At 38.3% G+C, this 23,878-nt stretch overlaps 1 protein-coding gene across 1 annotated transcript in view; it reads left to right on the top strand.

Annotated features, from left to right (window-relative positions):
• Positions 1-23,502, top strand: part of LOC128684783 (5-hydroxytryptamine receptor 1) — a 368,493-nt gene extending 344,991 nt beyond the window's left edge. The window contains exon 6 of the mRNA XM_070101546.1: positions 14,564-23,502. Coding sequence (XP_069957647.1) covers positions 14,564-14,773 — 210 coding nt within the window. The 3' untranslated portion in view covers positions 14,774-23,502. The remainder of the gene's footprint in view (positions 1-14,563) is intronic.
• Positions 23,503-23,878: the final 376 nt, after the last annotated feature.

The following is a 23,878-nucleotide window of genomic DNA, read 5'->3' as shown; positions in this document are numbered from 1 at the left end:
TTGGCTGTCCTCGTGGAGAGGAACTTGCTAAAACCCTCGTAACAAGTCTAAAGTCGAAAAGACTTTCTCTGCTAAAACCCTCGTAACAAGTCTAAAGTCGAAAAGACTTTATCTCCAATACTGCACAAAAGGTCACCAAGTACAGGAAGTGGGAAGCGATCTGGAACTGTTTTTGCATGTAACTTCATAAAGTCGATCACTGGGAGACAAGTACCGTCCTTCTTAGGTACTAGGATCAAGGGCGCATTCCAGGGTGAATTATTAGGTAAAATGACACCATCATCATTACATGGGGTGTTGTATGTGGCGTTTTATGTGGTGTTGTATGTGGTGATCTTGTATGTGGCATTGTTTGTTGTGCTGTATGTAGTGTTGTATGTTGTGGCATTGTATGTGCTGGTGCTGTATGCACTGGTGTTGTATGTGGTGGCATTGTATGTGGTGTTGTATGTGGTGTATGTGGTGTTGTATGTGGTGGTGTTGTATGTGGTGGTGTTGTACGTGGTGGTGCTGTATGTGGTGGCGTTGAATGTACTGGGGTTGTATGTGCTGTGTTTTTGTCGTATATGGTGCTTGTGTATGTGGTGCTTATGTAATGTATTTGGTATTATTTTATGTAATGTATGTGGTGCCACTTTATATAATGATGTATGTTTTGATTGTATCTGTAATGTTTTATGTGGTGTTGTATACGATATTATTACATATGGCTCTTTGGAATATGATGCTTCTTGGTTGTGTTGCAAGTGTTTATGGTAGTGTTGTATGTGGTAGTGTTGTATGTGGTGTTGTACGTGGTAGTGTTGTATGTGTTGTATTTGGTAGTGTTGTATGTGGTAGTGTTGTACGTCGTATTGTTTGATGTGTTGTTGCATGTGGTAGTGTTGTATGTGCTAGTGTTGTTTGTGGTGTCGTTTGTGTTGTATGTGGTAGTGTTGTATGTGGTGTTGTATTTTGTAGTGTTGTATGTAGTGTTGTATTTGGTAGTGTTGTATGTGGTGTTGTATGCGGTGTTGTATGTGGTGTTGTATTTGGTAGTGTTGTATGTGGTGTTGTATGTGGTAGTTTTGTACGTGGTATTGTTGTATGTGTTGCTGCATGTGGTAGTGTTGTATGTGCTAGTGTTGTTTGTGGTATCGTTTGTGGCGTCGTTTGTGGCGTTGTATGTGGTATGGTATGTGGTAGTATTGTATGTGGTGTTGTATGAGGTAGTATTGTATGTGATGTTGCATGTGGTAGTGTTGTATGTGGTAGTGTTGTATGTGGTGTTGTACGTGGTAGTGTTGTATGTGTTGTATTTGGTAGTGTTGTATGTGGTGTTGTACGTGGTAGTGTTGTATGTGTTGTATTTGGTAGTGTTGTATGTGGTAGTGTTGTACGTCGTATTGTTTGATGTGTTGTTTCATGTGGTAGTGTTGTATGTGCTAGTGTTGTTTGTGGTGTCGTTTGTGTTGTATGTGGTAGTGTTGTATGTGGTGTTGTATTTTGTAGTGTTGTATGTAGTGTTGTATTTGGTAGTGTTGTATGTGGTGTTGTATGCGGTGTTGTATGTGGTGTTGTATTTGGTAGTGTTGTATGTGGTGTTGTATGTGGTAGTTTTGTACGTGGTATTGTTGTATGTGTTGCTGCATGTGGTAGTGTTGTATGTGCTAGTGTTGTTTGTGGTATCGTTTGTGGCGTCGTTTGTGGCGTTGTATGTGGTATGGTATGTGGTAGTATTGTATGTGGTGTTGTATGAGGTAGTATTGTATGTGATGTTGCATGTGGTAGTGTTGTATGTGGTGTTATATGAGGTAGTATTGTATGTGGTGTTGTATGAGGTAGTGTTGTATGTGGTGTTGTATGAGGTAGTATTGTATGTGGTGTTGTATGAGGTAGTATTCTATGTGGTAGTATTGTATGTGGTGTTGTTTGAGGTAGTATTGTATGTAGTATTGTATGAGGTAGTACTGTATGTGGTGTTGTATGAGGTAGTATTGTATGTGGCGTTGTATAAGGTAGTATTGTACGTGGTGTTGTATGAGGTAGTATTGTATGAAGTAGCACTGTATGTGGTGTTGTATGAGGTAGTATTGTATGTGTTGTATGAGGTAGTATTGTATGTGTTGTATGAGGTAGTATTGTATGTGTTGTATGAGGTAGTATTGTATGTGTTGTATGAGGTATTATTGTATGTGGTGTTGTATGAGGTAATATTGTATGTGTTGTATGAGGTAGTATTGTATGTGGTGTTGTATGAGATAGTATTGTATGTGGTGTTGTATGAGGTAGTATTGTATATGTTGTATGAGGTAGTATTGTATGTGTTGTATGAGGTAGTATTGTATGTGTTGTATGAGGTATTATTGTATGTGGTGTTGTATGAGGTAATATTGTATGTGTTGTATGAGGTAGTATTGTATGTGATGTTGTATGTGCTAGTATTGTATGTGTTATGTATGTGTCATTACGATTTCAGTGTTGTATGTGGTAGTACTGTATGTGGTGTTGTATGTGGTGTTGCATGTGGTGTTGCATGTGCTAGTGTTGTTTGTGGTGTATGTGGTAGTGTTGTACGTGTTGTATGAGGTAGTATTGTGTGTGGTGTTGCATGAGGTAGTATTGTATGTGGTGTTGTATGAGGTAGTATTGTATGTGGTGTTGTATGAGGTAGTATTGTATGTGGTGTTGTATGTGGTAGTGTTGTATGTGGTGTTGCATGTGGTAGTGTTGTATGTGGTGTTGCATGTGGTAGTGTGGTATGTGGTGTTGCATGTGGTAGTGTTGTATGTGGTAGTGTTGTATGTGCTAGTGTTGTTTGCGGTGTTGTATGTGGTGTTGTATGTGGTAGTATTGTATGTGGTGTTGTATGAGGTAGTATTGTATGTGGTGTTGTATGAGGTAGTATTGTATGTGGTGTTGTATGAGGTAGTATTGTATGTGGTGTTGTATGAGGTAGTATTGTATGTGGTGTTGTATGAGGTAGTATTGTATGTGGTGTTGTATGAGGTAGTATTGTATGTGGTGTTGTATGAGGTAGTATTGTATGAGGTAGTATTGTATGTGGTGTTGTATGTGGTAGTGTTGTATGTGGTGTTGCATGTGGTAGTGTTGTATGTGGTGTTGCATGTGGTAGTGTTGTATGTGGTGTTGCATGTGGTAGTGTTGTATGTGGTGTTGCATGTGGTAGTGTTGTATGTGCTAGTGTTGTTTGCGGTGTTATATGTGGTATTGTATGTGGTAGTGTTGTATGTGGTGTTGTTTGAGGTAGTATTGTATGTGATGTTGTATGAGGTAGTATTGTATGTGGTGTTGTATGAGGTAGTATTGTATGTTGTGTTGTATGAGGTAGTATTGTATGTGGTGTTGTATGAGGTAGTATTGTATGTTGTGTTGTATGAGGTAGTATTGTATGTGGTGTTTGGCTTAAGTAATTCAGTTCTGTTGCTGAAGTGGTGATTCCTTAGCTTTTGTACCAAAGGAATAAAAGTGTGTATTTTTAGTTGTTGCAGGTGTTACAAGTAGACCTTCATGGTGGATTGTAATGCTGCAGGTATTAAAAGTAGACCTTCATGGTGGATTGTAATGCTGCAGGTATTGAAAGTAGACCTTCATGGTGGATTGTAATGCTGCAGGTATTGAAAGTAGACCTTCATGGTGGATTGTAATGCTGCAGGTATTAAAAGTAGACCTTCATGGTGGATTGTAATGCTGCAGGTATTAAAAGTAGACCTTCATGGTGGATTGTAATGCTGCAGGTATTAAAAGTAGACCTTCATGGTGGATTGTAATGCTGCAGGTATTAAAAGTAGACCTTCATGGTGGAGTGTAATGCTGCAGGTATTGAAAGTAGACCTTCATGGTGGAGTGTAATGCTGCAGGTGTTACAAGTAGACCTTCATGGTGGAGTGTAATGCTGCAGGTATTAAAAGTAGACCTTCATGGTGGATTGTAATGCTGCAGGTATTAAAAGTAGACCTTCATGGTGGAGTGTAATGCTGCAGGTACAAGTAGACCTTCACGGTGGAGTGTAATGTTGCAGTGTTAAAGTGCTGCAGACCTTCATGGTGGAGTGTAATGTTGCAGGTGTTACAAGTAGACCTTCATGGTGGAGTGTAATGTTGCAGGTGTTACAAGTAGACCTTCATGGTGGAGTGTAATGTTGCAGGTGTTACAAGTAGACCTTCATGGTGGAGTGTAATGTTGCAGGTGTTACAAGTAGACCTTCATGGTGGAGTGTAATGTTGCAGGTGTTACAAGTAGACCTTCACGGTGGAGTGTACAAGTAGACCTTCATGGTGGAGTGTAATGTTGCAGGTGTTACAAGTAGACCTTCATGGTGGAGTGTAATGTTGCAGGTGTTACAAGTAGACCTTCATGGTGGAGTGTAATGTTGCAGGTGTTACAAGTAGACCTTCATGGTGGAGTGTAATGTTGCAGGTGTTACAAGTAGACCTTCATGGTGGAGTGTAATGTTGCAGGTGTTACAAGTAGACCTTCATGGTGGAGTGTAATGTTGCAGGTGTTACAAGTAGACCTTCACGGTGGAGTTCTGTTATGATAATGTGCATGAGCTTAACTACATTGTGTTAGTATATACATAGTAAGTGTGTATATTAATGTATATACGTTGAGAGTTTTACTGTGTAAATGTTTATTTGTTTTCTTCTTGGAATCCCTCCCACACTTCTCCTGCACTTCTCACTCACCCAAAAATTAAATTAAAAAATTAATTATTCGCAAAATATGTCCACTAAACTGAGCGTCGCGCTTATCTGTTTTTAATCCTAAAAAGTAAAAACTTCTACTTGGTTAATAACGTTGTGTTACTCCTAATCCAACAAAAATTGTGCACACTACACCAGTCGCCCAAGATAGCAGAAATAATGAGAGTTTTAGTTTCACATTCTACGACTAACTTTGCTCTTCACGAATCTTCTTAAGACTTCGATTATATTTCTCACAATATTATAAGGTTTGTTTTTTTCTTTACCAAACTTTTTAAAAATTTAGCTTATCTTATACGACACATCGTTAAGCAAACATATTAAGATATAACTTGTCCTTCACAAAACATCTTAAGACTTAGCTTGTACTTAAACCTCTTAAAGTTTGCTTGTACTGCAGCATACATCATAAAACTTGTTTGAACTTCAGCATACATCTTAGAACTTGACTGTCATTCAGCAAATATTTTGACCTAACTCGTACTTCAGCAAATATCTGATGACTTAACTTGTACTTCAACAAACATTTTGACTTGTACTTCAGCAAACATCTTAAGACTTTACCTATACTTCAATAAACATCTTAAGACTTAACTTGTACCTCAGCAAACATCTTAAGACTTGTTTCTTCTTCAATAAAAAAGTAACTAAATTGATATTCACTGGATCTAATCATTTCATTTTAAATGCAATGATGAAGGCAATATGCCTTCATCCTAGGAAACGAAGGGCGACTCTAATTCCTTAGATCAAGAGACTATCACCAGCATCAAGGGAACTTCCTTGAAGGATTAGCGTCTTACAGCGAATACAACTTGTTTAGCGTCGCCAAAGTAGGAGAAAAATGGTCACGATGAACGGCTGTTGATGCTCACAGATTTCGTGTTAAAATTCAAAACTTATGATGTGACTATATATACATAAGGTGAAGATGAGGTTGTGCGGGGAGTGACTCAGTTCCTCGTGAATCACCTCAAAATGTCGGTACCTCTAAGTTATCCTTGACGGAGACACCCGTGTTACTGATTTTAGCAAGCAAGACAACTTTTCTAATGTTTAGTTGTCAAGGATAACAACCTTTCTAATGTTTAGTTAGCAAGGATAACAACCTTACTGATGTTTAGTTAGTAATGCTGGCAATACTATGGATATTTAGTTAACAATGATACCAATACTGTGGATATTTAGCTAAAAATGATACCAGTACAGAGGAAATGTAGCTAGCAAGCAAAGATACCAACTCAGCAAGCAAAGATACCAACATTTCTGACTCACAGCAAGCAAAGATACCAACATTACTGACTCTCAGCAAGCAAAGATACCAACATTACTGACTCTCAGCAAGCAAAGATATCAACATTACTGACTCTCAGCAAGCAAATATGCCAACATTACTGACTCAGCAAGCAAAGATATCAACATTACTGACTCTCAGCAAGCAAAGATATCAACATTACTGACTCAGCGAGCAAAGATATCAACATTACTGACTCTCAGCAAGCAAAGATATCAACATTACTGACTCTCAGCAAGCAAAGATATCAACATTACTGACTCTCAGCAAGCAAAGATACCAACATTACTGACTCTCAGCAAGCAAAGATACCAACATTACTGACTCTCAGCAAGCAAAGATACCAACATTACTGACTCTCAGCAAGCAAAGATACCAACATTACTGACTCTCAGCAAGCAAAGATACCAACATTACTGACTCTCAGCAAGCAAAGATATCAACATTACTGACTCAACAAGCAAAGATACCAACATTACTGACTCTCAGCAAGCAAAGATACCAACATTACTGACTCTCAGCAAGCAAAGATACCAACATTACTGACTCTCAGCAAGCAAAGATATCAACATTACTGACTCTCAACAAGCAAAGATACCAGCATTACTGACTCTCAGCAAAGATATAAACATTACTGACTCTCAACAAGCAAAGATACCAGCATTACTGACTCTCAACAAGCAAAGATACCAACATTATTGACTCTCAACAAGCAAAGATACCAACATTATTGACTCTCAGCAAGCAAAGATATCAACATTACTGACTCTCAACAAGCAAAGATACCAGCATTACTGACTCTCAACAAGCAAAGATACCAACATTACTGACTCTCAGCAAGCAAAGATACCAACATTATTGACTGACTATCAACATTACTGACAAGCAAAGATATCAACATTACTGACTCTCAGCAAGCAAAGATACCAACATTACTGACTCTCAGCAAGCAAAGATACCAACATTACTGACTCTCAGCAAGCAAAGATACCAACATTACTGACTCTCAGCAAGCAAAGATATCAACATTACTGACTCTCAGCAAGCAAAGATACCAACATTACTGACTCTCAGCAAGCAAAGATGACTCTCAGCAAGCAAAGATAGCAAGCAAAGATATCAACATTACTGACTCTCAGCAAGCAAAGATACCAACATTACTGACTCTCAGCAAGCAAAGATACCAACATTACTGACTCTCAGCAAGCTACCAACATTATTGACTCTCAGCAAGCAAAGATACTAACATTACTGACTCTCAGCAAGCAAAGATACCAACATTACTGACTCTCAGCAAGCAAAGATACCAACATTACTGACTCTCAGCAAGCAAAGATACCAACATTACTGACTCTCAGCAAGCAAAGATATCAACATTACTGACTCAGCGAGCAAAGATATCAACATTACTGACTCTCAGCAAGCAAAGATACCAACATTACTGACTCTCAGCAAGCAAAGATATCAACATTACTGACTCTCAGCAAGCAAAGATACCAACATTACTGACTCTCAGACTCTCAGCAAGCAAAGATACCAACATTACTTACTGACTCTCAGCAAGCAAAGATACCAACATTACTGACTCTCAGCAAGCAAAGATACCAACATTACTGACTCTCAGCAAGCAAAGATACCAACATTACTGACTCTCAGCAAGCAAAGATACCAACATTACTGACTCTCAGCAAGCAAAGATATCAACATTACTGACTCTCAGCAAGCAAAGATACCAACATTACTGACTCTCAGCAAGCAAAGATACCAACATTACTGACTCTCAGCAAGCAAAGATACCAACATTACTGACTCTCAGCAAGCAAAGATACCAACATTACTGACTCTCAGCAAGCAAAGATACCAACATTACTGACTCTCAGCAAGCAAAGATACCAACATTACTGACTCTCAGCAAGCAAAGATACCAACATTACTGACTCTCAGCAAGCAAAGATACCAACATTACTGACTCTCAGCAAGCAAAGATACCAACATTACTGACTCTCAGCAAGCAAAGATACCAACATTACTGACTCTCAGCAAGCAAAGATACCAACATTACTGACTCTCAGCAAGCAAAGATACCAACATTACTGACTCTCAGCAAGCAAAGATACCAACATTACTGACTCTCAGCAAGCAAAGATACCAACATTACTGACTCTCAGCAAGCAAAGATACCAACATTACTGACTCTCAGCAAGCAAAGATATCAACATTACTGACTCTCAGCAAGCAAAGATACCAACATTACTGACTCTCAGCAAGCAAAGATACCAACATTACTGACTCTCAGCAAGCAAAGATACCAACACTCTCAGCAAGCAAAGATATCAACATTACTGACTCTCAGCAAGCAAAGATACCAACATTACTGACTCTCAGCAAGCAAAGATACCAACATTACTGACTCTCAGCAAGCAAAGATACCAACATTACTGACTCTCAGCAAGCAAAGATATCAACATTACTGACTCTCAGCAAAGATACTGACTCTCAGCAAGCAAAGATACATTACTGACTCTCAGCAAACAAAGATACCAACATTACTGACTCTCAGCAAGCAAAGATACCAACATTACTGACTCTCAGCAAACAAAGATACCAACATTACTGACTCTCAGCAAACAAAGATACCAACATTACTGACTCTCAGCAAACAAAGATACCAACATTACTGACTCTCAGCAAACAAAGATACATACAGAATAATACAAGCCTTTACGTTATAGTCCAATATAAGAGCCTACATAAATTTACATTTATTCTAAGGATACTATAAAGTAAACTGTGGGACGAGGGAGTTCATGAGTTCGTAAAGATATTTCATCGAATTTACATATTTGTATCCTTCTATTAAATCGTTATTTTAATTAAACGTGTTTGAGACTTTAGGCTCGATCCTTCGTCGTGTTTACCGCGAGATTGATAGCTAAATTGTTTTAAGTTGCAAATTAATATCTAACCGCACATTTACACGAATACAATATAATGTGACGTAGGTCAGAGAGCTGGATCGTCGACGCACAATCATGGGGTCCTGGGTTCGATTCTCAGGTATAGTGATGCATATACGCGAGTCTCGTCCCTGGTGTGTGTGCGTTAGTCTAGCAGTGGATTCCCACCTCGGTCTCACTTGACTGTTATGGGTCGTAAATAACAGTCTAAAAATTATGAAAATTAATGTATTTTACTGAAAAGAAATGATAGTAACTTAATACAGGTTTGACAAGAAAAGGTCAATTATAATACGGCATTTTTTATGTTAGGTGGACTTTGGCTCAAATAAAAATATGTAAATTATGTTATTTTATAATAATATATCATCGAAGTAGAAAAAGATCGAAGAATGTTCAGATATAAATAATAATAATAATTTATTATTATTATTATTATTATTATTATTATTATTATATTTAAGCAGATATGTATCATTTACAAGTATAACGTCACAGTGAGGAGAAACTAAGGTAAAAAATATAACTGCAGTTGGGATCCAAAAGGTGGATAAAATAGATAAAATAAGTTTTAGGGAAAACTTAACGAAGACTTTAACGTACGCTTCACTGTGCAAAACTTTGGGCAAGAGTCTACCTGCCGAGAGTCATGCTAAAAGCTTAATCATGTCGGGGTGCCAATGTATTCACAGCCTCCCTCCTACCTCTTCTTTCCCTAGCTCATTCCTACCTCCTGCCTTCCTTCCTATCACTTCTGTCTATCCTTCCCCCCTACTTCTTCCATACTTTCTCCGTTATTCCTACGTCTTCTGTCCTTCCCTCCTCCTTACTTCCCATATCCGCCTCTTCCTCCCTCCCTCCTTCCTCTTTCTATCACTTCCTTCTTGACTTCCTCCCACCTCTTCTATCCTTCCTCTGTCCCTCCCTCTCTCCCTAATATCACCTCCTCTATCCTTCCCTCCCTCCTACCTCCTCCATCCCTCTCCAACCAACCGCCCTCCGTATCTAGCCTCCTCTCCCTCCCTCTACAACTTGCTCTCTTACCCTTTCCCTCTATTTCCATTCCTCTCTGTGTCTCTTTCTTCCTCCCTATCTCTTTCCTGATCTTCGCATGCTTTATTTCTTTCTCTGTCTCCCTTCATTATCTACCATTCTATCTCTCTCCCTCGATACAATTTTCTTTCCTCCTGTCCCTCCCTTACTGTCTCTCTCCCAACACATTGGTATCTAATAGTGTAACCCACCACACTGGTGGTTGAGGGTAACCCACCACACTGGTGGTTGAGGGTAACCCACCACACTGGTGGTTGAGGGTAACCCACCACACTGGTGGTTGAGGGTAATGTATAATTCATATTCCTTTGAACTTGTCTAAACAAACTAAGATTTCACAATTTCTCGAATATGAAATTTTGTGTGAACAAAAATCCAGGGGTTAAGGTGCTTTTCCGCTTCCATGGAACTAAAGGAAGTCGACCTCACATGACTTTGTTTTTACACGAGGTGGTGGAAGTAATGAGTCAAGTGGAGGAGATAATGAAAGTCGTGGTAGGAATGAGCAAGGTGACGATAGTGATAATTAAAGTGGTAGAGATGATTGGATGTTAGGAAAGAGTTTGGAAAGGAAAGAGTAATGGAGTCACTAAAGTAGTGTCTCTCCTTGGGCGAAACGTAAATTATTATTATTATAATCAAAAAGAAGCGCTAAGCCACAAGGGCTATACAGCGCTGCAGGGTAGGGAAGGAAGCAAGGGAATTGAATGGCAGAAGGGAGGGGGGATGATCAGCAGGTTACAGAAAACAGCGGGGCAGGGGATAGTACGGGGGTAGAGGGTAGCAAGAGATTGAAGTAGAAAGGGCTGGCGAAACGTAAAGGGAGCATGAGACAGAGAGAAGAAAAGTACACTCTGGAGGCTGCCCCTCTCATCACCTGAGATCATCGGCGGGCCGGCCGGCCGGCCGGCAGGCAGGCAGGCAGACAGGCAAACAGGCAGACAGGCAGACAGGCAGACAGGCAGACAGGCAGACAGGCAGGCAGACAGGCAGGCAGACAGGCAGGCAGACAGGCAGGCAGGCAGGCAGGCAGGCAGGCAGGCAGGCCAAGAAAACTCAATCCTCCGATTCGAGAGTGGTCTATACTTGCTATTGTGCACGTTTTTTTGGTGCAGAATTCTCAACACAACATTAACCAAGAGCTCAAACTATTCTTTTACAGCTGCAACGAAACATTCACAATACAATAAATAAGTATCCCTGAATTTGTCTCCTCTTAGAAATTACGTTGATCAAACTTTCAATATATATGTTTTCTTGTATATCTAGTCCATAGTAAAACGTCAACGGTGATACCGTTAGTTTATATAAAATAGCTAATGTTGCATTCTCGTCTATTTATGCAGACATCAAAGGAATTATGTCAAACTGATGTTCTGTATCATATTGTTTGTAAATTAGTTAAAAAAGTTATTGAAAGAAAAGAAAGAAATGCTTGTCACTGTCTGTAACAAACATTTTAATACTTATAGAAGAGTCAAATGACTAATTTGGGCGCAGTTATTATCTGTGATAAGAACGTTGATAAGCACTTTCATGGATCAACTTGCAATATAAACAGACTGATATCGTGGTTGTCGAGATTAAACTTGCATACAAGTATTTCTGGCGGTTTAGTATATTCACAGACGATAATCACAGTAAATGTGAACTAAGCAGTCAGCCTTATGGTGGCTTTCTTGAAACTGTGTTTGATTGTTCATGTAGTGAATATATTAGATAGTACATTGACCTATGAAAATAAAATTCAAAGAATTTATTCCTAAGAGATAAATACAAAAAATTTATTTAATTCTGATACGTATACCTGTTTTCCCTGTAAGGGCCTAATTACTAAGCGCTTCTGTGTTCCATTATGATCTAGTGCTATAGTCCACAGATAGTGAAGTCATTGCCTCTCTTTTTTCATCAGTTTTTAACAAACCCTCAAAATATTTCGTCATCGTTACCATAACCCCACCACTCCATTGAACATCTCTCTTTTGCTTGTATCTGCTAAATGTATTTGTTATTTAGGCTTTTTCAACCTTTTAGTCTCATCAAAAAACTTTATTGTAGTCAAATTTGTTAATAAAGCCTTATCTGTCATTGGGTCTCATCTTTCACTCTCTCACTACTCTTTCATCCATCTCTTTTTCCCTCTGTATACTTTACCTTCAGTGCATCACTTCAGTTTAAAACCCACTCATATGTTTTTTTCCTGTCTTACCACCCCCTTTCCCTAATCATTCCACCCATCGCTTATCTTCCCACTTGTACCCACCCTCATATGCCCATAAATTTCTGCTGCACACTAACACTACATTCATAAATCTACCCACTCCTCATTACCTTTACTCTCTCTAGCCCACCTTTCTCTCAATAGTTGCTTATATCTTACTTTATCTTCTTTAATTTATTTTCCTTTGCTTGACTCTTATCCACCGATGACATTCTCCTTGTACCCTGTTTACATCTGACTCTAACATCCATCCCTCTCTCGGGAGAGATTCCTTTGTTCTGACGATGCTCTTGGTAGTGGTAGTCGTGACGGTAATGGCGGTGGTGGTAGTGGTGAAAGTGTAGCTACACTAAATAATGATAAGATACATCCATCGCCTCTCTAAAAGCATACACATTCAGAATTCTACCCATCAACGTTTCATCTATCAAAACGTACTCTAACAAACTGCTGTCATTACGCCCTATATTATATCATATACTTATTCTCTTATTCTTAAAATGAGTACTGCCTATTACCGAATCTCTTTCTATACATAATTCAATTATCATTTGTGCCTGGCATTCCAAACTTACTTATTATGCCACCTACAACAGTGTCTGCCACTTTACCATTTAGAGCTTCAAAACAATTATTTTCTCAGTTGGTTCAAAATACCCTAAACATTCACTGACTACCTCTACTTTCATCCCCAGGTGCATAAACAATTATTATAATCCATTTCTCACATCTCACCCTTATTCTAGCCCTCATAATAGTTGAGCTGAAACACTTATACCCGTCCTTTCCATCTATAGCCCTAGTTCTCTCAGAGACACTCGAATCAACCCCATAATTTTCCCATCCTTCAGCTCTGTTTAGTGCTAGGACATCCTATTTCTTTTCATTCATAACACTAGTCTACAAATTTTGAACAATATTATAATTCTGAGAAAAAAATGTTTAAGGTTCTAGGGATGCTGAAAACGAATATGACCATGATAACGATCGAATGGCTAAAGTTTCCAAGGAAATTTATTTACACATTTTGCATATACAGTATGTACACATTAATAACATTTGCTTGTCTCTGGAACATCTCTTGTTTTTGTCCAGTGATCAGTGTCTGCTCTGCAGTTGGCTGGAAAAAAGTTCAGGTGTGAAAAGAGGAACTGTATCTTTAAAAACATTTTCTGCCAGAAGAGTCCACTGCTTCAGACTGGAGCCCAATAGTTTGGCCTCACTCTTTGGCAGTTGTAAATCTTTGGTAAGGTTGTTTAATTCATTTTGAGTTATGTGCAGTTTAGAATATGTTAAGTGATGGACATATGCATGGTCTTGTACAGTTGGGGACTTGCAAGTTGTGCAGTTGAAGACTTCAAATTCCATTACCCTCCTCGTCCCCTGACTCAAGGAAAGAACGAGTTTGGCGACTGGGGAATGAACAATCCTTTGCTGTGTGTATAACAAAGGGTGCATTAGAAATATTGTACGGTCGATTTTTTTCTTGGAAATACCTTTCCTAACTGGAGGCATCATTTGGTTTCATGGAAATACATGTTACCTCCAGTTACGAAATATCTTTCCTAACCGGAGGTAACAATTGCTTAAATGATCTGTTGGCCCCTCCCACACAACTAGCACTACAGAAGGCAGAGATTTTTTTATCTGATTCAACCCTTGTCAAAGGTATGTTGCACAACTATTACAGCATATATGTGGGGCCCAGCTCTTGGACTTATCTCCGATCTTACAGCCAATATAAAGGTGACAGTCTTTCCTAATAGGCCAGTTATTGCACGCTTTTGCTATTCAAAAGTCAGTTCTCCACAAATATAGCAAAAGTTATCTGCCCTGTTCACGCAATTTTGTCCAAATTTGTTAAAAGTAAAATACTGAAAAAAGAGTTAGTGGGGAGATATAATGCTTGAATTTATCATCCGTTTTGCTAAAAAAAAAAAAAGATCAAGTTGCGCAGCTGATGGTCTATTGAAGACATGGCTAAGAGCTACAGATGATAAATATAAAAAAAAATATATGCATTTTTTGAACACTGTGGATTTGAATCAAAAACTTTTTCCTTGTACCGTTTATTTTGGTTGTAGACCAGTGTAATATTAACAATCTTTTTTTCTCATCTGCACTACACTCACGCACATACAAGCAACCCAACATCAGAATTTCCTTCAACCCTATCACTGCGCAAAACGAGTTAGCTAATGTCCTATTTCTGCGTATTTCTATAATATAATTTCAATTTTGCGTAGTATTGAATAATGAAAATAAGCTATGTATATTTTAAGAGGAATTTTTAAATAGTGAAGGAATTAACTTCTCTTTTTTTTCCATGTAGGAGATTCTGTGTCTTCGGTGCGCTTCTCTCAACCTACTGATGCGGGAGGAATTCTACCACTCCCAGTACGGTGGACCTGACACCCCCACACTCTCCGCCGTCAGGACCCACCCACACACCAACCCCAGGAACTCCTCAGAGATCCACCTCACCATCAATGAGCCTAGGGAGGCCAGCATCTCCGAGGAAGCACACGAGTCCAGGATTTAAGGATGTAGCTTCTCTGGACGCAGCTTGTACCAGAAGCACCACGTCAACCTTCACTAGTAGCGAGCAGGGAAACAACAGCGACAAGATTAGTTTGAATCCTGGGGAAAAGCTGTAAGAAATCATTATTGTTCGCTTGAAACTTCGTACGCAAGCAAGCACACACACACACACACATACACACACACACACACACACACACACACATACACACACACACACGCACACACACACACACACACACGCACACACACGCACACACACACACACACACACACACACACACACACACACACACACACACACACACACATTTGTTCTCATTCCACGAGAAAGGTGAGCATCCTTTCTGTGAGGCAGTAGATCAAACCGCTGCTGTGGTAGCGTAGGTCCCCAGGCACTGGTGTCGCAGGTGTGGGTTTCCATGCTTTGCTGCTGCTGGAGAGACTCTTTGATCACTCCAAACCACCACCACCACCTGCTACACACCCAATATCTTGCTAATACAAGAGCATGTGTGTACTCACCTAGTTATGTTTGCAGGGGTCGATTCATACCTCATAGCCCCATTTCTTTATCATTGATAGTTTTATTGATTTCTAGCTTCCAGGCGCCGTTGTATGTTAACATAAGCTAGGACGAGAGAACTCCAGATGGGCCCACATATATTGTCAGACAAAACAACACGAGCTTCAGGCAAGATTGACCAAATGTGAAAGTGCAGAAAAAGAGAGATTGCTGCATTTTAATCCTGAGACAATCAGGAGTGCATGAGGCAAACTTGGAAAATTATTTTCCCAAGTGCAATAATTTCTCATTACAGCCCTAGCCATTCCAAGAATAGGGTCAGTTTCAGTATTAAACTCTAATGTAAACTTTAATGTAGTTTTTAAAAATTTGTAAATATCAAGATTTTGGGTATGTGTTTATAGAGTTACTTTCTGCTAAAGACGCTATTATAAACTTTCTTTTTATGATCGCATTCTTTAAGCTCTAACGGCTCACCTGAGATCTTTCAGACTGACCGTTCTTTTAACAAGAGATGCTGGTTTAGGCAGCTCCAACTTTAATATTGAAGTCATATTTGTTTTGGAAAATACTGCGCCCTGAATTTGAAGCCTGATATGTCAAATGTTGCAGAATAATGGCCAGTGATTATCTGTGATGATTATTAGTGTAAGTGAGTGCTGGAGCTTCAGTCTTCATATTAAGTTTAACAGAATACTCACAGTTATCACGAAGTGAAGTTTGAATTATCGTAAATCAGTGACTCTAATAGAAGATATAAATTGCATATTAGAACATTTTAATCGTGAGAATAAGCGGACTAATTAAACAGGGAAAAAAATACCTCATGCTGATCAACAAACTGTCCTTAAGCGTATAACTCTGCAAGATATTTTTCAAGATTATTTATTGTGTGTAATCCAGGTTAGGGATGTGAAGTTGTGTACAGCAGTCTCTGTGGATGCCATCACTGTCGAGCTAAGGGCACAACAAGCTTCAAGTATAGGAAATCCCGTGAAACTTTATAAAAACTATTCTGATAGTGCTGTGTTGTTTCATACGTTCTGTGTGAAGGAAAAAAATATTTTAGAAATACTTCTGTGGAAATGATTCCAAACTTTTGTGTTCTGGCATAGAAAACTAAGATGAGTCTGAAGCTGTGTTTATTAGTGCTGTGTGTGACCTTTTTATTGATGTGGTTATATCTGTCTGCACTAAAATCCAAAAGTTAAAGCCAATTACACTGTGACTGACAGCTTAATGTTTCTTTCATATAATGATCAGTATTAAAGTGGCACTCTGTTTATTGATGTAAAAAACAGTGAATGTTGTTTTACATATACTGCAAATCTGGTGATGTGCATCTAATGTTTTGTATGAACTTGGTTACTATCTCCGGAAGCATTTTCTACACACTGACAAACTCGAGTAATGTTAGGTTGTGTTCCTGGTGCTTATCCAACACATAATTCAGTATTTAGTAATGTAATTCTGTGTCTAATGACAAACAACTTGTAGTAGTTATTGTATGTTGATAAGTGAAGAGTTTGTGAAATATATTGCAAAAAGGAATTGCACATATATGGTCAGGTGAGTGTATCAACAAAAGTGATCGCAGATTGTATGACGAATTTGTCATTTTTGTGAGACTCTGTTAAGGCAAGCCAGGTAAGATGTGTCTTAAAATCTTCTTGTGAGAGATGGTGATACAACCTTTATATTTAACAAAGTCATAAAATCTACAGGCAAGTGACTGTTCAATGGAGTGCTCGCTTGATCCCAGGCAGGTTGAAGGCGTGTGGCGGGGAGTTAGCAGACAGGATACTATCTTTACTAACTTGACACTAGGTAGTTTAATCAGTTTGAACAAATGGGCAAAGAAGGGTATGTAAAAATTGTCTTAATATTGGTATGACTGAGGTCCTCTAGTTTGCGACACTATCCAGAGGGCTATAACCTGTAGCACTTGGTTCAAACAACTCCGCGAGTTTTTTTTTTTCCTCTACTCGCTGAGGTCATCACTTGAATATGAAGGAAAACTGATTTGCATGTATTAGCTTCTGTCTACTTCATTTCGAGTTCACTATAACACACGACCTAACATCTGTTCACTCCATCTATCAGCACACAGTTCGTCGTTGATTGTTATAATTTACTGTCGAGGTAATATTGGCGGATATCTAGTGAGCAAATTCATCACAGTCTATCACTGAATTTGTTATTCGTGTCGCTATTTGAGTTCACGTGAAACTGAGGATTTTGAATAGAAAATAAATTATGACAATTTTAGAATTTATGTTCACCAACACACCGAGTAGCGTATTCTTTTTCGAAAGCCAAGTCAGCAACTTAACACGAAAAAAAAAATTCAATGTCTTATTTTAAGTGTGAAAGAACCACTCTCGCAAATTCTTTGGTCCACCTAAGACTCGTGGTCATTGTTGTCCCAGAAAATTATTAATCTTCTTCAGTACACGAATAAAACTCAAGTAGGTGAGTGTACATACAGTACATATGGTAAAGGAACAATGTGTGTTTAATGACCATCAGTTAACAGTTTAATGAATGTATCCACATACACTTGTCTCAGATTCAGGATAATATTTTTTATATCATTGAATTCAAAGATTAGAAGCTGTTATTTACCTCAGGTTGTTTCAAAATCCTGACCTATTGTAAAGTATACCATTCCTCAACTTAACCTCCCCCCCCCTTTTTTTTCCAGGATGCGACCAACAACGGGAGGCTAACAGTCAGGTAACCGTTTACTGCGAGGTAAACAGTTGTTAAAAGCTAACATTCAGGCACCTAGTTTTTGCTAGGTTAAATTTATGGACCTGCCCGATAAAGGGTTTTAACAGGTGTGAGGAGACTTGCTCCTACAGCTGAAGTAGCTACTTGTGCACCTACTGTCTGCTTAGTATCAGCAAACTTTTAAAAGTGTTCGAAAAATAAATAATAAACTAATGTTACAAAATAACTGTGATTATTTTACAATTCGAACCCACCAGACCGCTGGTTCGAGGAGCGATCATTTAACTGAATTTTGTACCTATCATTACTTACTGCCTGGAGTGCACTAACATTGGAAAATGCCTGGAAATTCTGGTCAGAAATGTGGGGCTAACGGCACTTCTCATAGTAGCTGTGGAGAAGAAAGAACTTTTGAATAATCTTGCGGAACTCTTAAAATTAAATATCTGTATTATCTTGAATACTTCCCTATGAATATTGTAATAATAATAATAATAATAATAATAATAATAATAATAATAATAATAATAATAGAACACCTTACGAACTCCTTGCTTATCTTGTGAAAAAAGATAAAAAGCTCCATGTTGAAAAAGATGAAAAAAGCCAATTTTTCTGCAGACATTTGAATAAATTTTCAGGTATCTTTGAACCATTGTATCAATGGATATGAACTCAGTGAATAAACGGAGTAAACAAGAACTCGAGCCATGGTAGCTGGATGTAGCTAGGCCAGCGCTGCACCACTGAGGATGAGGCTTAGAAATAGACTGATTTCAAAAACAGCATTCCTGTGTTTATATGAGCGTTTGTGTGTACGTATGAGTGTATGCACTCGCCTAGGGGACGATTCACTGCTCCTGGCCCTGCCAAGTGTGTGTATATGTAATAAACATATAATTACTTCATGGGTGACTAGGGATCGAACTAGGGGCAAGAATTTGCATGCCTGCCGCTCTAATGAACATGCTCATTTGAACTTCAATAAAGACCAAGATTCATTCCATATGGTCTTGGGAAAAGTTATTAGCGGTCACCAATTGCGAGAGTTGGTGACCGAGACTTCTTAGCCCTTCCTGTAGAAGTTCCTGTTAGCATGATGGCTAGAGTAGTGGGCTCGTATTTCTTACCCCCTATTCGATCCCTAGCACTCAATATAAATATTCAACTGTTTATTACAATTTCTAACGAACACACACACACAGTGGAGATAAACAAATTTATCAGAATAATTGATAGGATAAGCAAAGATAGACTGTTTGAGAGGGTACAGTTGAAAATTAAAGACAGATGATTCATGAGGAAGTATTACTTCAGTCTCAGGATGGTCAGGAAATGGTATGACCCGAACGAAGAAATGGGTGAGGCAGGCTTTATACGTAGTTTTAATAGTAGGTATGCCAGTATCTATGAGGTTAGGGAAGAGTGAAGTTGGGTAGCGGCAAGTCGAGAGGCAGAGCCAGTAGCTAAGACTCAACAACTGTAACAAAATATAGGCAAGTTTGTATAGGTAAATATTTGCAAAGTGGAGCCAAGTCTCGACCATCGCAAACCCAAATCTGAGTACACACACTGATCAAGATAGTTTACGTAAGATTTGTCAGGAACAGGACAAGTGTTTCCTGACGCAGGTCTTACTCATATGATGACCTACCATTAAAGCTTTTGGTTATCTGCCCGAGGCCTTCCGCTGGCCTATCTGTCCACCCCTTTAAATATTAGATATAATAGTATCGAGGGAAACCCTAATACACTGTTGTATTAACAGCAGATCACAGCCTACTTTAATTTGCATTAAATTGTTTGAGACTGATTTTCTTATACATAATTCATTTTCTTAGATTATGTAATGGCTAAGTCATTATACCTAACATACATGGTAACCTGTAAGTATCCATCATTAATTATTATGTACAATGCCTTTATAGTATGTACATTAATAATATGAATAGATTTGAACACGTAGCTAGCAAATGAAAAGGAGGTATCCATATTAATGGGTAGTATACGTAGAACCAGCCACTAACTGTACCTCTTTATGACAGGTATACATATTAATTAATATACAAATTAAGATCTAGAATACAAATTGATGCCACAGATTTATAAACATCGTGCATCGCATAAACACTATTTCTTTTAACATCACATAAATTAGCATCTGTAAACGGCATTACAAGCAACAATTATACACACAGAGCGTATACAAACACTTTAATCAATTAATATATATAAAAACAAAGGATACAATTATTAACCCGTATTGCATGTACTGATCCATTTTATCATCAATGTTAACCTTTAAGCATTAATTACCTAACATTAACCCTGCAATATTTTTTCTCTAACATTTGCTCTGAAATATCAATTCGCTGTGAATTCCCCCTTATCAGCCAGTGAAAGGAGTAAACTAGTTGATAAAATAAAGCAAGAGTGAAGTGAATTTCTGCCGATCGACGCGGCTGGTAATCAAGCCAAATGTGGTCCATAAACTAATGCTCTCAGGGTTTGAGAGTTTGCTTGCAACTACTTATCAGCGGGGCATTTGTTATTCCAGACAGCATAAGTTTCATGAAAATAACAGGATAATAGCCTATGGAAGTGCAAGAGAGTCATTAACGTTTCTAGCAGCCTCATGTATCCGGAAAATCCAGACATATGATGGTGCAATTGCAACATTCATGTGTTCAAACTTTAGCAGCCTCTATGATCAGACTGGACGTATTTAATAATGATAATCATAAATGAAGTACATTTAATATTATTACATTCATAGGAGAAGCGCTAAAGCCTTTTGGGAGTCCATCAACGCCGGGAGAATGGGAAGCAATCAGGTCCGATATAAGGGATGGTCCAGTTCCTTGGATCAAGAGTCCCTCATTATGAAATCTCCCTTGAGGGGCACTGAATTAAAGGTATATGATGAAAGACGATGGCGGAGGGTCCAGCCTGAGATGGAAAGATGTCAAGGGTCAACGTGACACAAAAATATTACGGGTTTTACTTCCAAACTGACATCTGATATCAGTAGAGATCAATGTGATACCCGGCACTTTAAGAAACAAAGCAAAATTAGGTATAGATAAAATTACTGGCAGTGAAGATCATGCAAAGGCTTAGACGTAGGTTTTAGCAAAAGCTTTAAACTGAGGCTTTAGCATAGTCTTTAAGCTGAGGATTAAGCAAAGGCTTAGGATGATGCTTTAGCAAAGGCTTTAGCCTGAGTTTTTAGCAAAGGCTTTTGGCCGAGGTTTAAGCAAGAGCTTAAACTGAAGTTTTAGCAAAAGCTTAGGCTGAGGCTTTAGCAAGAGCTTAGACTGTGGCTTAAGCAAAGGTTTAGGCTGATGTTTTAGAAAAGGCTTAGGCAGCATTTTGTAAAATAGTTAAGAGTCTTCATTTAAGCGATCAGGCTTAGGTTCAAGTTTCGCGCATAAGATAGACGAGGATTCAGGTGTGAGCTTCGGACGAGTGCTCATTCCAGTGTTTAATGTAAACTTCAGTGGTTCAGGAAAAGCTGAAAGACATCTCTTCTCAATAGTAACAGTAGTAAATTCGGTTCAGGCCGCCAAACTGCCGATGAATTAATCGGCTTAAAGGTCTTGCCTTGTGTATATAGCCCATCCTAATCTCACGTATATAGGAATCTCTTACGTCTTTATCAAGACATCGGTAACTAGCTGTCATATTTTGTAATATTCTCCACCTTGGTAATAACTAATACAATAACTACCACTATGCCAAGAACACATTTGCTCATCAGTAGGGCATAAAGGTCTCGTAGTAGTGTTCCCCGCCATTAGTCAGAGCTTATTAAACTGGGTTGACTACAAGTGACCTGCGCGCGCACATCACCACCTTCCAAACAACTTTTCTCTTGCAGCTGCAGCAGCACACGTCTGCGACGCTAGACCTCAACACACTGGCTGGGGTCACGCGAGAGAAGAGGATATTAACGGTATTATGATATAGTTTTGTTAAGTCTTATCTGAATGTAATGAGCCTTTCCAGTGGTTATATTTGCATGTAGATGAGGCAGAGTTGCAATGCAGAGAGTATTTGAGAAAATTTAGACATTGTACAGTACATATTTGAGTGTGGCCGGTATGTTGTGCTGCGAGCCTCACTGTTGTACAGGTACTGTATATTGTACAGGGCTGTATACTGGACAAGTTCTGCATAATACACTTTATGAAGCATGTTCCTTTCCTCTATGTCATAGATATACCCTCCTTGCTCTTCTGAGTAAGTAGGTTTCATGTAGTAACAAAAGGCTAACGAGGCCAGTAATCCACGGTATTTATAATTGTTTTAAGACTGCCTCAGCAATATACCAAATCACATAAGAAGTCTTTCATGTAGACTCGCTCTAACAGGTGCTTCTAGTGCTACTCTTACTCAGATATCACTTAGGCTGTCGCCTTGACGGCTCTAGGATAACCTACTTAAAGGTGACATCGATCTGACACATTAATGGTCACTAGTCATTATCCATATTTTAGACTTTTCTTCTATTTTTATGTGTTCAAATTTGTACCTTATTCATCCTTTGATGAATACTAGCGCAAGAGATGAACGAAGGGTCTCAGCATTAGCTAGTCTGAGAGGATTCACAACCAGTAACTTTCGTTATGAAGATGACAAGTTCTCACCAACAGCTTTATAAATCTGTTATTTGGTCTGTATGTTTTTAAGCTGGAACAGTTAAGAGTCTATGATATGCTATTTTGTATGTTAGTAAACCTGGAAACCAGCAAAATGTTCTCTTATTTTAAGCTGAAACATATTGAGTCCAAAATAATAATGCACTCCTCTCTAATGTTGAAACACTTTGAGTCCAACATAACAGTGCATTCTTGTTTTATGCTGGAACTCATGAAATCCAGCATAATAATGTACTCTTATGCTGGAACACCTGGAGTCCAGCATAATACTCTTCTTTTATGTTGGAACACCTGGAGCCCAACATGAGGTCCTCTGATTTGCATTACGTTTAGTTGTAGTGGATAGTTTGATGTATATTAGACGTCTAATATGTTGTAGACAATACCTGTAAAGATGTAAAGAAGTGTCAGGAAGATGTTTTCAACCCTGCCTATAAAAAGATGTATATTGAAGATGTGTGTTGAAGTACCTGTATGTATTACACAGTGTAATGTACAGGGGATTCTTACTTTTATTGTATGTTTGTACAACTGTAAAGGGTAGAAATGCTTGTTTCCCTATTTGTGATTCTCTGCATATGAACCAGGCTTCTAAATACAAAATTCTAAAAATCATTAGTTTCGTAGTCTCGTAAATGTATTAATAGTGGTATTAAAGGTGTTCCAGCACATCTTTCACAAGGTCGCCTACTGGACGCAGCTACACACGGGCACCTGCTCTTCACATTTCTTATTTAAGATTATTTTTTGTTTTGTTTTGTGAATCGGTGTTTTTCAGTATTTATGAATTTTATTTTTTGTTACCTAAAACTATACGTCTCTCTATTGTATGTACATGTTATATTTTTAATTATATATATATATATATATATATATATATATATATATATATATATATATATATATATATATATATATATTCAGTATTAACAAATTTAGAATAACACTAGTATGATGTGCTTGGAGATGTGAAAAGCGGTAGTGAAAAACCCTTAGTTTTTTATGTGAATGTAAGTGCGTATATGCGCGCGCGCAGTTCCTTATCTATAATAATTTGTTTGCAGTTACTGAAGCAGAGCATTGTTCTTGATGTCAAGTTTTTAATATTGTGTTCAACATATAATATATATATATATATATATATATATATATATATATATATATATATATATATATATATATATAT

This window comes from Cherax quadricarinatus, chromosome 5 (assembly GCF_038502225.1).
Source record: "Cherax quadricarinatus isolate ZL_2023a chromosome 5, ASM3850222v1, whole genome shotgun sequence".
Lineage (NCBI taxonomy): Eukaryota > Metazoa > Arthropoda > Malacostraca > Decapoda > Parastacidae > Cherax > Cherax quadricarinatus.
Note: the sequence above shows the minus strand (reverse complement) of the source record. Positions and strands in the feature narration are given on the sequence as shown.